The sequence below is a fragment of the Sciurus carolinensis genome, chromosome 7 (assembly GCF_902686445.1).
Source record: "Sciurus carolinensis chromosome 7, mSciCar1.2, whole genome shotgun sequence".
Lineage (NCBI taxonomy): Eukaryota > Metazoa > Chordata > Mammalia > Rodentia > Sciuridae > Sciurus > Sciurus carolinensis.
Window position 1 is genome coordinate 87,408,141 of NC_062219.1, and position 16,949 is coordinate 87,425,089.

Genomic DNA, 16,949 nt, shown 5'->3' on the forward strand with positions numbered 1-16,949 from the left:
AAAAACAAAACAAAAATCAAAAAATGTTTCCATCACTGTTTATGAAAGTGGTATGTTTTTATTTTGCAACAATCTAGCACTCAAAAAAATGTTATTGATGATTTATAAAAGAACCTTTCTTTGATAGAGCAAAGACAGTGGAAATTCTTTACAAAATTATAAATGCTGTATATTTCCACATAACTCCCCATTGGAATGTCTTAAGAATAAAATCAAAAGAAATGTAATTTATATATTGCATAAAGCACTCCTATATCCTGTGAAATTCTTGTTAGGGCACAAGTTCAATGACTGTTTTATAAATTCTTTATAATGTAGGGAAATTTTTTGCTTCAAAGGATAACTATGTGTTGTTTAGTTATTGGATCCAGTTTATTAAATTTTGATTTTATGGGGCCCTGCACCTTTCATGGTTTTAGCTATTTTACAACTCTGTAAGTTGTAGATAACAGGTAGCAATGCAAAATAATTTTTTTCTATAGACATATAAATAAATTATGTCTAGTGGAGGTTCAACTGGCTTATTTCCAATAGTATAGAAAAAAACAGGTTTGCTTCTATTTGTACATCATTTCAATTTTCCTGATCTTTAGATGTCTTTGTTCTTTGGTATTTGAATTAATTGTAACATCTTACAACAAATGTTGTAATGACTTAAAATTTTTTAAAAGAGTTGAATACAATGATTAGCATTTGTTTATTTTCTATCTGTATCAAGATTTTACTTTGTTTGGAAAATTATTCTCAATAAAAATGTAAAGGAAAAGTAGGATTTTGAGTTTGAAGTTTTGAAATCAATTGTATGTAACTGCTGATCTCACAGGTGGATTTTCAGCTTCTTTTTTTTTCTTTCTTTCTTTTCTGGTGATCTATTTTACGCTTCTAACTTTCATTCAGTAACCATTTACTTTTTTAACTCCTGATAACCTTTTAAAAAATTTTTTTTTGGTGTTGATAGACCTTTATGTTATTCATTTATTTATATGTGGTGCTGAGATTCGAGCCCAGTGCCTTTTTTGATGAGTAGAAGATCAATGCAACAATTGACAATGTATATCTGTGCTTCCTAAGGTTAAAACACAGAAATAAGACTATCAATTTTTAATCACCATTGAAAAAATGATATATTTTATTTTGGCAACAATCTAACCCTCAAGAAGCATTAATGATTCCAGCTAGTTGGGAGGCTGAGGCAGGAGGATCACAAACTCAAAGCCAGACTCAGAAACATAGTGAGGCCCTGTGTCAAAATAAAAAATAAAAATAGGGCTGGGTATGCCTCTGGGTTCAATCCCGGTACTGGAAAAATATTAATGATAAAATGATAATTTATGAGAGAACTTTGTTGGATCAGAGGCCTGGAAGATCTCAAGACAATTATAAGTAATATATATATTTTCACATACCTCCCTTTTGGAAGTTTATATTTTCATTGAAACCATTCATAGGAGCCATTACATAGTATTCAAAAGAAACATTTCATGATATCCAAGAAATAAAAACAGATTTTTTTTTACTTACTGTGCCCCACCAGAGAGCATCTGCATACGTAGAAAACTCTTTATTTGCATCCTTTTCCACCAGATAGACAAGGAAAGATGAAAATATAAGAACCAAAAATCCTATGTACCAAGCTGTGATTAATTCCTAGATATAAAAGGAATGAAAGATTTTTTAGAGGCAAAAAACTGAAAAAAGGGGGAAAATCTACGCATAATTCCGCTCACTTTACTATTTCTTGGATATTTAGGATGTTCTTTAAATAATCTACTACCCACTATGTCCCTAAATTGCTTTAACTAACTTCTGAAATGACTAAGCTTGCTTGTGATAGGTTTATTAAATATTACAGTTATCAACAAAAATGTTTCAAGAATTTTGTTCTAAAACTCAGAAAACAAATCTTACCTTGCTATGTGCATAAACCACTGAACCTAGTAATTTCCAAGTGCCTCCCCTCCGGTCCATGCGCACCATACGGAGGATCTGTAGGAAACGGAGACTTCTGAGTGCGGACGTGGCAAAAATGTTACCCTGAGTTTTTGCAGAAACAACTGCTATTGAAGCAATAAGAACAATGGTATCTGAAAGAAACAGGTTGAGAGAGCCATCAGTTGCATGACATTTTAATTTCTCAAAACAATAGTTCCAAAAGGTTCTCTTGGATCTGTTTGAAGCACAAATAAACAGATCTTGAACCCTAGTCTCGCCTACAGCTACTTGGGTTCCCTGATGATTGAAGAGTGAAAAGGCAGAGAACAGTTCTGACTTTTGGTCACTTGGTGCTTTACCCATGGAATTTTGAACTACATACTATGTAACCTTTAATGAACTCGACAATGGCCTTGAGGAAGTTCAGTGTTTCCAGAAGCTGAGTCTGCCAGGCAGTCTTCCTATTAGCATTCCTTTCTGCAGAAAGGAGCTCCTACATCAGCCCCCAATAATGCAGCTCCCTGTTTTATGTGGTAGAGGCATCACAACCCACCCAGGTGTAAAAATGCTGCTTACTTGGTATAATGTCTCTTATTTTTTTGCCAAACAGTTTGTATCTCTTTTATGTCCCAAATTCCTAATGTTGTGAAGTCTGCAGTTTTGCATACTGTTAAACAAAGGCCTAGACTAAACTGAACACTCAGACTTTCTCAATACAGTACTCTTTATACCTGGTCTGTTAGTGTGTGAAAGTCTGGTGCACAAATTGAATAATATTACATTTGTTATAATAGAGTACATCATTATAAACACTGCATTGCATGGGAATGGATGTTTAATATTTGACATGTTGACATTTGGCTTAAAGATATTGGCCCTTTTGTAAGCAAAAAAGAGACAAAGAACAGCTAATGAAAGCATAGAAAATTTAAAAGAGGACTTAATCACTCCCTGAGTAAATACCTGAGTGATGTGAAATAGATTTTGAAGTGGAAAAATGAAGTGGGGATGAATGACCTCCTGTAGCTATTTTAATTCCTTAGCTTGACCTTAACATCTTCAAATAAAATTTCTTTCCTGTTTCAAGAGAGTTGTGCATGACTGCACTTCCACTCTCCAAAGAAAGAGTTCCACTTCAAGGGTGTTGCATTTGTCATGTTTCCATGATTCTCAGGATTGGCTGTTGTCTGAACATGTATAATTCATTCAGCTCATCCTTCTACCTGCACTCAGAAACATCTGGTCTCTTGGTGCCAATTGCCAAGATCTTCTGAATCACTCTGTGGGTGCCCCTTTTTGGGCCAGTGCATGGAGGAAGAGGGTCTGTGATTGACAGTGCATGCATCAAAGGGCTTTTCCCAGTCAGATCTAAACTACGTAATATTGTGGGTAGATACCAGAGAGTCCCAAAGGCATCCTTGAGTTCCTGCTCTAGGCAACTGTTGGAAATAATAAGGAACTAAATGGGTTGATACAGACATGGAGAATATATTTTAAAAGAATAAAAGTCCTTTTTCTTTGTTAATGACATGATCTTGTATGTAGATGACCCAAAAAACCTACACCAGAAGACTTCTAGAACTGATGAACAAATTCTGCAAAGTTGCAAGATACAGGATCTTATGGGTTAGATATGCAAAGTCTCCCAAAAGTTCATGTGAAACAAGAATTTTCAGAGGTGAAATGATTAAATTATGAGAGGCATAATCTAATCAGCGGATTAATCAAATGATATGGATTGACTGGGTGGTAACTGTGGGCAGATAGGGTGGGGCTGGAGGAGGCGGACCACTGGGGGGTGTGACTTTGGGGTTTATATTTTGCCCTTGGTGAGCACAGCCCTCTTTCCACTTCCTGGCTGCCATGTTCTGAGCTGCTTTCCTCTGCCATGCCCTTCTTCTATGATGTTCTGCCTCATCTTAGGTCCAGAGAAATGGAGTTAACCATCAGTGGACTGAACCTCTGACCACGGGCCAAAACAAAAAATTCCTTCCTCCTCTACATTATTCTTGTCATTCTTTTGGTCACAGTGATGCAAAAGCTAATTAAAACACAAGATCAACATACAAAAAAAAAAAATCAACAGCTTTCCTATACTTCAATAATCAATCTGCTGAGAAAGAAATCAGGAAAATTATTCCAGTTCACAATAATCTCAACAAACAAACAAACTTGGGAATCTAACCAAGGAGTTGGAAGACCACTATAGTGAAAACCATAGAACATGAAGAAATAAATTGAAGTAGACCTAAGAAAATGGAAAGATCTCCCATAGTTATGGATAAGCAGAAATAATATTGTCAAAATGGCCATACTACCAAAAGCAATATACAGATTCAATCCCATCAAAATACTAATGACATTTTTCATAGAACCAGAAAAAAACAATTCTAAAATTCATTTGGAAGGATAAAAGATCCAAAATAGCTAAATGGTACTGAGCAAGAAGAGAAATGCAAGAGGCATCACAATACCTTATCTCAAATTATATTAAGGAGTTATAGTAATAAAAACAGTATGGTATTGGCCTCAAAGCAGTTATGAAGGCTAATAGAATAAAAGACATAGAGAAAAATCCACATAGTTAAAGTCTTGTCTTACTTGACAAGGTGCCAAAACCATATGTTGAAGAAAAGATGGCCTTTTTAGCAAATGGTGCTAAGAAAACTGGATATTCACATGCAGAAGAATGAAACTAGATCCCTAGTTCTCACCCTGCAAAAAAGTCAAGTCAAAGTGATTAAAGACCTAGGAATTAGACCTGAAACACTGCAACTGCTAGAAGGAAACAGGTTCAACAGTCCAACATACTGGTGCAGTCACTGACTTTTTTCTTAAAGTTCAAGAAAAAAGCCAAGGATTAAAATGTGGAATGGCATTAAATCAAAAAACTTCTACACAGCGAAGGAGTATTAAGAGAGAGCCTACAGAATAGGAGAAGATCTTGGCCAGCTAACTCCTCAGACAAGGGATTAATATTCAGAGTATATAAAGAGCTCAAGAAACATAACACCAAAACACCTCAAATAACCCAATCAATAAATGGGCAAAAGAAGTCAACAGATATTTTTCAAAAGATGGAAAACAACCAACAAATATTTGGAAAAAATGTTCAACATCTCTAGCAATCAGGGAAAGCAAGTAAAAACTACACTGAGATTTCTCTAACTCTAGTTACAATGACAGTCATCAAGAATATAAATAATAAGAAATGCTGGGGAGGAGGCAGGGAAAAGGTGTATTCATGCACTATTGGCAGGTCTACAAATTAGTACAAACACTTTAAAGCATTAGGGAGAGTCCTGAAAAGACTAGGAATGGAACTGTGGTATGACCTAGCTATCCTACTCCTTGCTATTTATCCAAAAGAACTAAAAGCAGCATATTATAATGATACAGGCACATCAGTATTTATAGCAGTGCAATTCACAATAGCCAAGTTATGGAATCAGCCCAGATGCCCAGCAATAGATGAGTGGATAAACATATGTACACAATGGAGTTTTAGTCAGCCAAAAAGACAAATAAAATTATGGTATTTAGTAAATGGATGGAACTGGAGAATATCATGCTAAATGAAATAAGTAAGACTCAAAAAGTCAAGGGTCAAATGTCTTCTCTCATATAAGGGGCTAGAGGAAAATAAGGGGTGGGGAAGAGGGTGGTTAATCCCATGAAAACAGAAGGAAGATCAGTAACATAGAGGAAGGGGATTGAGGGGGAGGAAGGAGGGACAGGAAAAGGGAGGAACTATGGAGTGAGATTGACCAAATTACGATAGGTACATAAATGAATATACCACAGTGAATTCTATCTTTATGTATATCTATAAAGCACTAATTTAAAAAAAAAACTGTAAATAAATAGGATACCAGTAATATAGAGGAAGGGGAACAGGGAGAGGGAGGAGGGCAGGGAAAGAGGAAGTACGAGGGACTGAGATGTAGCAAATTATATTCTATGCATGCATGAATATGTCAAAATGAACTCTCCTATCATGTATAACTATGATGCATTAATAAAACATTCGAAAAAGCCAGTTGCAAAACAGAATATACGATGTGATCTTATTAAAACATTTGTATTAGTATATGACTAGGAAAAACAAATGAGAATATATACAGATTATTACCATTCTTTATCTGTAGGGGTAGAGGGTTAGGGTGATATGTAGAAAAAAGGACTTTTCGCTTTCCACATTATTAATTTTTGTTGTGTTAGAATTTCATAACAATGAATATATCTTTGGAAATTAGAAACAAAGTTAAAGAGTTCTGTGTAAATCAACTCATGGTTTTCATCATTTGGAGGAATTTATTCCTGAGACTAGTGACTTGCATACAAAAAAGGGTTTTTTATATGGCCTGCTGGATATATATGTGTGTGTGTGTGTGTGTGTGTGTGTGTGTGTGTGTATCAGTATATATGTGTATACACACACATATAAAATTTAAAATTTTATTGTAATATTTCAGCCTCCCAAGCATACAAAGGAGAGAAAGAATTAAAATACTTCATTTACAATATCAAAATATTTGGAACAGTAGAAATAAGTAAATAGCTAGTAGAGGTGCAGAAAATGTAGCACTGAAAAATTACTATTGTGCCTGGCATTTTTCTACAGTTCTAAGACATTATCTTTCTTAATCCTTATAAAAACCTAGTGAGTTAAGCATTCTATAGGTCCACTGTGTAGATTAAAATAAAAAGAGGCATACAAAACATATATTGTATTATTATTTTAAAATAAACTTTATGTGATAGATGCAAGAGAAGAGTGCTATGAAGTTAATTCATTAGAGAAAAACTATATAAAGTAAAAGAACAATGTTAGAGACAATTTAAGAAATTATTCCTGTAGTGAATCATAGTCTAAATATCTGAAGTCACAGCATATGCAGAGGTAACAACAGATTTGATTTAATACCCTCATTGTAATTCAGATCAGAGAAGAAAGTCAGAGTTCAGTAAAATGAAAATCATAGATGAGCACCCAAATGGCAAGTAGTGAATGCAGTTGCAAAAATGTTTCCAGTTGGTTCCAGTCGTTTACTGGAGGTTTGCTATCAGTAACACCTAGAGTGTTTCCTAGGCTAATATTTTAAAAACTATGAGTAACCTTTACTTTTGTGTTTATATATTTATTGCTTTTGTGGTCTGATACTTTAAACAATACAGGTATGGATCACTAAACACTTGGATCCCAAGGACCTAGAATAGTCCCTGCAATGTGAAAGTCATAGAATGAGTTTAGAGAGCTTGAGCTTTGTTCTCTTACCACATATATGGTTTAATAACTGGGGTATCAACCTAAAATACTTATGTAAGTTAATTAAAGAATCACCTCAACATTTAGTACTAAATTTTACTGAAATGTAAGTTATGGTTATTATTCATTAATATATAGAGTACATATATATTGAATTGGGAGGGTAGGTTATAATGTGAAAATAGTTAATCATCTAAAATATTTTTTAAATGTAGGAGCCTTGTGTTTTGTGAGGCTATTACATTTTAGTATATGGCATAAACTACAGACAGCACTTGCAGCTCACCTAATAGTAGATGCTTTTTGTAGTACACAACTTCTGTTAGAAAGCTCTCAGCTTCTCTGAATGGCTTCCAGTTCATTTGTTTATCTATTTATGTATTAAGTAGTTAACACAGAGTGGCAACCATTATATTAGACCCATGTTTCAAATGATCATTCATCTATCCGACCATTCATCAAGTCGCTGCTATGTACCAGGAAACATATTAAATGTTTATGTACTTCAATGGTTCTGGAGGGGTACAATTTTGCCTTTCAGGGTCATTTGGCAGTCTGAAGACACATTAGGTTGCTCTAAGTGGAGGGGGAGTTGCAACTGGCATTAGTGGTCAGTGGCAAGTGTTGTTGCCGAATAACCTAGAATGCCTAGAACCATCCCCAGAACAAAGAATGACTCAGCTTCAGATGTAACTACTATCAAGGCTGAGAAACCCTGATATACACTATTTCATTTAATCCTTCGGACAACTGTATGTTGCAGATATTATTAAGATTATATCCTTCTGGGGCTGGCGTTGTAGCTCAGTGGTAGAGCACTTGCCTAGCATGTGTGAAGCACTGGTTTCAGTCCTCAGCACCACATAAAAAAATAAATAAACAAAATAGACTTATAAAAAACCTATATCCTTCTCACAAATGGAGAAAGTGAGGCTTGCAGTGGTCAAAAAATCAAGGCCCAGCATCCATAGACCATCAGGTTGGCCCTTACCTGACTCCAAAGCTGTGCTTTTAAGAGTTATCCTGTTCCACTATGTGGATAGAGAGAATCCAGGGCAGGATGAATTGGGGGAAGAGAAAGGAGGAGGCTGTGAAAGCAGGTGGAAAACAAATCAAGAATAAATTGTTATCACATAAAGCATTTAGGGAAGAGAGAGTGCAGGGAGAATAAAGCAGAAATAAAACGATGCTAAGAACAGATGGTACTTTTATAGATGTATCAAGAGAAAATGGGGCCAGAGAAAGAAATAGAACTGCTAATAAATAAGTAGGAGCACTAAATTGCATAAAAATCCATGCAAACCTTGAGCCCTAAAGTCTGCCTCTTCCAAAGGAGACAGTAGTGAACAAGTTGAGAAATAGTGAAGAAACAGTTATTGATTTTAAGCAGCCCAGAGGAAATGTGAAATACAGTCTTGTAAGGTATTAAGAAGTAGACTCACAAACTTACTGAATCACTTAGAATGATTTCTAGAACCAAGTCAAATTCTGCTGTCATTCAAAGTCTACAAAATGCAACTGCTCTGCCTAGAAAGTGTTTCCCTTTGCTGTCTGTTTAACTTGTATTTGCTTCTGGAACTCAGCACAACTCATTGAAGAAACCTGTTTTCACATCACTAGTGCCCAGAGCTCTGAGGTACCCTTTGGTTGTAACACTGCTCACTGTTGTTGTAGTAGTCTATTCACTTCTGGTGTCTTCTATAGTAGACCATAAGAAACTGACAGCATGAAGAAGTGCTTTATTAATTTTCTTATACCATCACTGCCTAACTTAGTAATTATTATACTACAGTTGTTCAGAACATCTCGAATGGAATTATTTGATGACTTGTTTTCTTATAGTAATAAGCAAAAAACTAGAATATAATTTTTTTTGCATTTTGCAGTTGCGAATCTAAGCCACAAATATGGGAAAATTAAAAATTCTCTGTGTTAAAAAAACCCACACAGACTGAGATGCAAAAAATAAACTTGGAAAAATTTTTAATATATATGATAACAGATAAAGTGTTAATATATGAAAAAGGTGATAAGAAAACATGGTAGAAGAAAATTGTATAGAAGGCATGAACACAAATTTATCTTAGGAAGAAGTAAAAGCGGCCAATAAATATATAGAAGTTTATAGTTTCTAGTTTTGAAATTTAAAGTAGTAATAAGTTACCATTTTACTCTATCAAGCTAACAAACTTTAAAATCATGTTAATATCGGAAAGGAGGAGAATAGAAAGTTCTTTCATGAAGATTTTCTATAATAATAAAGTGTCTTTTTTCTTTCTTCTTTCTTTTTTCTTTTCTTTTCTTTTTGGTGTGTGTGGGAGCAACTTGGCATTATTTGCCAAAGGTATTAATGTGGATATGTATTATTTTGGTAATTTTAATTCTAGGAATTTATTCTAATGAAAAATTGTAGATGCCAAATAAAGGTATGCATCAGCATGCTTATTACACTATTATTAATAATATAATAATTAGAACCAACTTAAATTTCCAATAAAAGTGTATTAATGGAAAACAATATGGTTTTTCTTTTTCAGAGCAAGGACTGTAGAGTTCTGCCTGAATTCTAACCCTCTTATTAGCTGGGCACTTGAGTTAACTGAATCTCTCTGGCTTACTTTTTCTGTAAAACGAGGGTAATAAAAGTAACTATGCTGTTTTGAGAATTAAACAAGTGCTAACACATAAATTTTTGCTAACTTATTATTACTATGACAAAACATCATGGTTTATAAGAATATTGATGAGATAAAATGTTTCCAATATGTCACTGTGTAAGAGAATTGATTATACAACTGGATGCATAGGATGATTTCAATTTTACCCCTAAAATGAATTACATATTCTTATAGTACATATAAGAATGAATGCTATAAGTACACATTTTTTCATGTTAATGGTGATTGTCTTTGGGTGGTGGGATGATGTAAAATTTAGTTTTTTTTTTACATGTATGTCTTTTGCCCAAAATTATCTACAGCAAGTTTGTACTACTTTGTAATGAGAAAAGGGAGAACTATTATTTCTTTAAAATGAGAAGCTGTGGTTCTGGAAGGTTAGCATTGGCCAAGGTAATTTATTTAGTCAGTTGTGGGGAGAGAGAAGGGAAATAGGCTACACTTTTTGAGTACTTCTGATATAGGAGGCCTCAAGGGTCCTCAGTACACAGACTTTATTTCATTACTTCTCCATAATTGCCCTTCAAGGAGGCAGAGAGATTATGATTGTGGAGTTCATGTGAGACAGCACAGGAGTTCCTAGTTCTCTCCTTTGCTAATTGTTTGATCTTAGGTCTATAAATTGTGCTGAGCCTTGGAGTTCTCACCTATAAATAGAGAGTAGAACCATTTTTCTCATAGGGCTATGGTGAGGATTAAATGAGATAATACACATGAAGTCCTTAGTCTGCTTTAGTGTGCCTCACATCATGTTAACTTCTCAATTAAAAAAAAAAAAGAATTATCCATATTTGTATCTACCTCTCCCTACACTTTTATACATCTGAAAATTGATACTAAGAAAGTTCAAGAATCTTATCCAAAGTCATTTAGCTAGTAAAAGGAGTCCAGAACAAAACTCATAGCTGTCTGATTCCAGAGTACTTGCATTTCATTCTCTTTTGGCAAATTTCACCTAAGATAATGACCAGCCAATAGGCATGTAGGCGGGCAGTAAGGCCAGCCTCCAAGAGGTGAAGTGTTAATAGAGAATGTGATTACTTACAAATGGTTATTACTCAAACAAAAATTAGTAAAAATTTTATAATTAACACATTTTTATATTTTAGGTTGTCCCAATGGGACATCAGAATGGTCAATCTCTCTCGCCTATGTGGGACCACTTCTGCAAGAATTTACAGTTTTGTCATGTCCCCTGGGTATCATGTGGCAGATGTTATACTACCAACAGAGCAGCAGGATAAGGAGGAATTGAAAATTTGTGGTCCTATTATATTTGCCTATGTATAAATGATTCTAACCCCCTGAAAGAAACAGAGATGTCAAGTATGGAAGCATAAAGAATATTGACCCATGTGTGGTTTAGCTATCACTTCCTCCATTGTCTAAGTTCTCCACTGCTAATCTCTCAGGGTTGTTTTCATACTTTAAAATGAGATGGAGTGAACTGGAAAGTGGCAAGGATCCTTTCTAAATATGAATTTCTAGAATTCTAAGTGTATATTCCTTATTTTTGACACTGGTTGAATGATAACATCAGCAAGAGTGTTTTGTAAATAATTTTTCTCAAATAAATGGTAAGACAATTCATTCATTCATTAATTCATTCAGTCATTAGTTCATTCAAAAAAAGTTTCTGTTGTATGTCTGCTGAGAGCCAAGCACCTGGAAGAGGGCAATGAATAAAGAGAAAAGTTTTCTGCCTTCCTGAAACTTATGTTCTGAAGGGTAAGGATGATGTTGAACTAATATATTGAGTAGTAACAAGGGCACTGGAGAAATACAATGAAGGATGAAGGAAGCAAGTGGATCTCTCTGAGCTGGAATGGTCAGAGAAAACATTTCAAAAGAGATGACATTTGAGCTGAGATCTAATGAAGTAAAGGGGTGGCTGTGACCACATCTAAAGGGAAAATGGTTCCAGGCAAAAAATTCAAAGACTTTGAGGCAGATGCACCATCTGTGTGTATAAGAAGAGGAAATATCAAGTGAGCTTGAGTGGAGTGGAAGGGGAAGAGTGGGTCAGATCATGGAGATTTTGGTAACAGCTTTAGATGTACTTTTTCTTGCTTTCTTTTTGAGACAGGATTTTACTATCTTGTCCAAGTTGGCTTCAAATTCATGACCTTCCTGCCTCAGGCTCCAGAATAGCTGGGATTATATGTGTGCCATACTCAGCTAGATGTCCCTGTAAGTGTGATAGCAGTCATGGACGGTTTCCGGGTAAAGTCAGAATCAGATCTGTATTTTGAATCATGGGGATTTTTTAGCTTTTGAAAAATAAGCATACAAAGCATTAGAAATAAAGTCAACTTTATTAGCCACAAATTAAATCATTAGTGTGTACTTAAAATTTAAGACACACATTATCTTCTAAAACACAGACCTTAACACTTAATTTTATAGTAAGAGATAGAAACATTAATACATAAACCTTGACCTTGACATTTCCTAAGGCTCTTGAAAATAACTTCTCATCCTGTATGTTTGACTTTAGAGTATGTCACCTGATTCTCCTTTAGGAGTTAATCATTCAAAATGATGAAATCAGCATACTACAGAGATACAACCACATCAATGTTCATTGCTGCTCAATTCACCATAGCCAGATTGTGGAACCAACCTAGATGCCCTTCAGTTGATGAATGGATGAAGAAACTGTGGCATATATATACAATGGAATATTACTCTACCATGAAGAATGATACAATTATGGCATTTGCAGGCAAATGGATGAAATTGGAGAATATCATGCTAAGTGAGATAAGCCAATCTTAAAAAACTAAAGGACGAATGATCTCGCTGATAAGCGGATGAGGACATATAATGGGGGGTGGAAGGGGTTAGTGTTAGGGTTAGGGTTAGGGATAAGGAGGGTGGTAAGAATGGAGGAAGGAAGGACTGTATAGAGGGAAAAGAGGGGTGGGAGGGGGGGAAGGGAAAAATAATAGAATGAACCAAACAACATTACCCTATGTAAATTTATGATTACACAAATGGTATGCCTTGACTCCATGTACAAATAGAGAAACAACATGTATCAGGGCAGCTAGAGTCTTCCCCAGGTAGCCTTCCACACTCCGGCAGTGGGCTCCTCCCACACGGCCAGCTGCACGGTGCAGGCCCCCAGTGAGAGCCTTTCCGCACAGAGCCAGCTCCAAGCCCTGGAACCAGTAGGGGGCTAGGGGCAGCTTTCTTTGGAAGCACTGCATTATCAAGTTCCTCCAAGACATCAGGCTATTGAAGGCTGGGAGGTGATACACTGGAAATCTACCGGGACACTATAAGCCAATAGAGGAAATCTGCAATATCTCAGGGTCCCACTGACAGCTGACCAATATGAGAAAACAAGGGAAGAAAATGTCCCAAACAAACCTAGATACTACATCAATAAAACCCAATGACAGCACAGCAGAAAAAATGTCAGAAAGGGAGTTCAGAATGTACATAATTAAAACAATCAGGGAAGCAAATGAGGAGATGAAAGAACAAATGCAGGCATTGAAGGAGGAGATGAAAGAGCAGAGGCAGGCATTAAACGATCGCACCAATCAACAGTTAAAAGACCAAATACGGGAAGCAAGAGATCATTTCAATAAAGAGTTAGAGATACTGAAAAAAAAACAAACTGAAATACTTGAAATGAAGGAAACAATAAACCAAGTTAAAAACTCCATAGAAAGCCTAACCAATAGGATAGAACACCTGGAAGACAGAACCTCAGACATTGAAGACAAATTATTTAATCTTGAAAACAAAGTTGACCAAACAGAGAAGATGGTAAGAAATCATGAACAGAATCTACAAGAATTATGGGATATCATGAAAAGGCCAAATTTGAGAATTATTGGGATTGAGGAAGGTTTAGAGAAACAAACCAAAGGACTGAACAATCTATTCAATGAAATAATATCAGAAAATTTCCCAAATCTGAAGAATGAAATGGAAAACCAAATACAAGAGGCTTATAGAACTCCAAATATACAAAATTACAACAGACCCACACCAAGGCACATTATTATGAAAATACCTAACATACAAAATAAAGACAGAATTTTAAAGGCTGCGAGAGAAAAGAATCAAATTACATTCAGAGGGAAACCAATAAGAATATCAGCAGATTTTTCAATCCAGACCCTAAAAGCTAGAAGGGCCTGGAACAACATTTACCAAGCCCTGAAAGAAAATGGATGCCAACCAAGAATCTTATACCCAGCAAAACTTACCTTCAAATTTGACGATGAAATAAGATCCTTCCATGATAAACAAAAGCTAAAGGAATTTACAAAAAGAAAGCCATTTGTTTACAATAAAAAAAAATGATGAAATTTGTGAAACTGTAAAGGTAGAAAATACTCCTTCGTGTTTCAAATCATTTACAGATTTTGGGTCTTGCCAAGACCATACCTATCTCAAGTGGATAATATGTGATTCTCAATCAGCAGGCTCCATCATTAGGAGCTCATGATGGCTCCCAAGTACATTCATTTCTACTCAGGACACTGTTAGCTGAGGACATACAGAAGGAGTAGCTGTGTCTGGGTATGTATAGCAGGAGTCAGGCATTTCATCTGCTCCTAATCTTGACCCTCTCAGATTTGTATTGTACAAGATCATGTTGGTTGCCTTATGGAACAGATCAGGAAGGGGCTGGATGCCAGAGAGGGAGCCAAAAAGTCAGTTAAGAAGCCACTTGCTGTTGTCTGGTCAGAGGGTGAAAGCAGCTTTACAAAAGTAAGGAGAAAGTGGGTGGTTGGATTTAGGACGTGAAATGAAGATGGAGAGGTCAAGATTTGTGGAAGGACTGATTGTGAGATGTGAAACTAAGAAGGGAATCTAAGGTTGACTTTGGGGCTTGGGGTCTGAACAACTGTATGAACAAAGTGCTGTTTTCCGAGATGGAGAAATTCTGTGAGTAGAGAGGTAAGAAAGGACTGCTGTTCCAGGGGCAAAATTATCAGTGTGTTTCAGCATTAAGATGCCTACTAGACATCTGGTAGATGGTGCCTGAGGTTGGAGTTCAGGGGAGAGGTCAGGGCGGCAGATTCAGGCAATAGGTTTTTTACCACCCCACTCTCTTTTGCCCCCAGAACTGGGATTGAACTCAGGGGTGCTCTACCACAGCACTATATCCATGGCCCCTTTTTAGGGTTTTAGTTTTGATGCAGGTCTAACTAAGTTGTCCAGGTTGGACTTGAACTTGTGATCCCCCTGCCTCAGCCTTCGGAGTAGCTGGGGTTACAGGTGTGTGTCACTGCATGTAGCCAGGCAATATATTTTTGTTTTTTTTAATGCTCAGAATAATCCCATCTAATATCAGTGATCAACTGAAACTATTGCTTCAAGTGTGATTCAAACATTTAATTTCAGATGTGTGTTACAGACTGGAGGATGTAAGGAAGCTGTGTTTCTGTATTTATAACACAGGAAAGAAGTGTTTGTCCCCTGAGAATCATTGTGAGTGAGTCGGAGGCAAACTCATTCTCTTTAAAGCACCATATAGCATCCTGAGCAAATTACCTGGGTGTAATTCCATCAGTCCTCAATAAATCGAAGGGATGAGAAGTCATGTATACTTCTCAATGATTTGAAACATGGTTTAGGACAATGACATGGCGGCTTTACATTACATTCTTTTATACAGAAAGTACAAGACAGGCTTTCAGAAACAGCAACTTCGTACTTCAATGTCCTCCTTTAGTGTCCAGGTGTTTAAAATTTTCTCTTAGTACTTACTTTCATACATACCAAATGACAAAACTATAGTCAGTTTTGATTTCTAAGTAGAGCCCTCAACTAGTATTTGACTACAGAGCTAAAAAAAGATTTGGATTGCTACCAGTGAATGATCAAAGTCGAAACTTCTACTGGAAATCCCCTAACAGCGTATGATGAAATTCAATGCTTGGCTATCTCATTCTCAGGGTCATAACCTGAATGTGTCTATACCAACAGGCAAACATTATCACAAAGGGTTTAAATTTACAGAGTAAAACACAAATTCCTCACTTTCAATTCTCCCTTTTTGCACTTGCACTTAGCAGTTGAATAATTAGTGACTCTGCATCTTGGTGGCCAGTTGTGTTTAGTAGTGTTGGAATATGTAATATTTCTTTGAGAAACTTGACACTTACTTTCAGGTGACATGCAGGTTATGATTAATCACCACCTACCATTAAAAGTTTTTAAAAGGATATCTTCAGGAAATTCTTTGATGAGTTGCTATTAGGGTCTTGCAATGGAGGGGCCACTTGAGCTCAAACGCCTCTAAGTGAAGGGAATGTATGGATGGGAATTTATTTCTAAGTATAATCTGGGGAAATTGAGAATTACCTGGTTCACCTGGCTCTCTTAATCTTTTCCAATGCACATTTCTTATTTTTAGAAATAAGAAATAGATACAATTTAGGCACTCGGCTAATCCTTTGGGATAAACACTGGGGTGTGAAAATGGATTCTTCCTTCTGTGAAGAATGAAAAGATAGTGCTTTAAAAGAAGTTAATTTGAGTAAATACAAGCAACAGATAAATACTTGGCACTCCTTATAATTTTGAAAATCCTACTTGCTGCCATTTGGCAACAGATAGGTTATATCTACCTATTTTTAATGTGATTATTAACCAAATAGATCATGGTTAATTATACATTAATGTTCCATCTTTATTTATAAAATCCTTGCCAAGATTTTCCATCTTTGACACTGAAGGACAGTTTTTAGAACTTTCTAATTTCATAATTGCTTTCATGCACTACTGTTTATGAAACCTACAAGGGTACTACTGTTCTTATCTGTGCTTAAAAGGAAAGAAACTGTCTCAGAGAGGCTTTACAAGATAATGCAGAAAGTTGCTTCCAGAAACAGTGTTAGAATTCCTGGTAGCCAACCCCTGAAGCAATAGCTCAGACTGAAATATACTGTCATTAAGAAATCCTAAAGCTACGAGGAAAAATCCTCCTTTGGACACATTTTTCATTATCAATTCCTTTCCTACCATTGTGAGCTTTTAGAATAAGACACGCTCTGTTTAAAGGAGAACAAAAAACAAGGTTTATTGGAAACATGTGATAA

At 35.8% G+C, this 16,949-nt stretch overlaps 1 protein-coding gene across 4 annotated transcripts in view; it reads right to left on the bottom strand.

The window, feature by feature from the left end:
* The window catches only part of Kcnq5 (potassium voltage-gated channel subfamily Q member 5), a 527,081-nt gene that overhangs the window by 90,111 nt on the left and 420,021 nt on the right, over positions 1 to 16,949 (bottom strand). For all 4 annotated transcript variants that reach the window (XM_047559119.1, XM_047559117.1, XM_047559116.1 and 1 more), the window contains exons 4-5: positions 1,909 to 2,084; positions 1,522 to 1,647 (exon numbers count right to left, since the gene is read on the bottom strand). In XM_047559119.1, the coding sequence (XP_047415075.1) occupies positions 1,522 to 1,647; positions 1,909 to 2,084 (302 nt within the window). The remainder of the gene's footprint in view (positions 1 to 1,521; positions 1,648 to 1,908; positions 2,085 to 16,949) is intronic.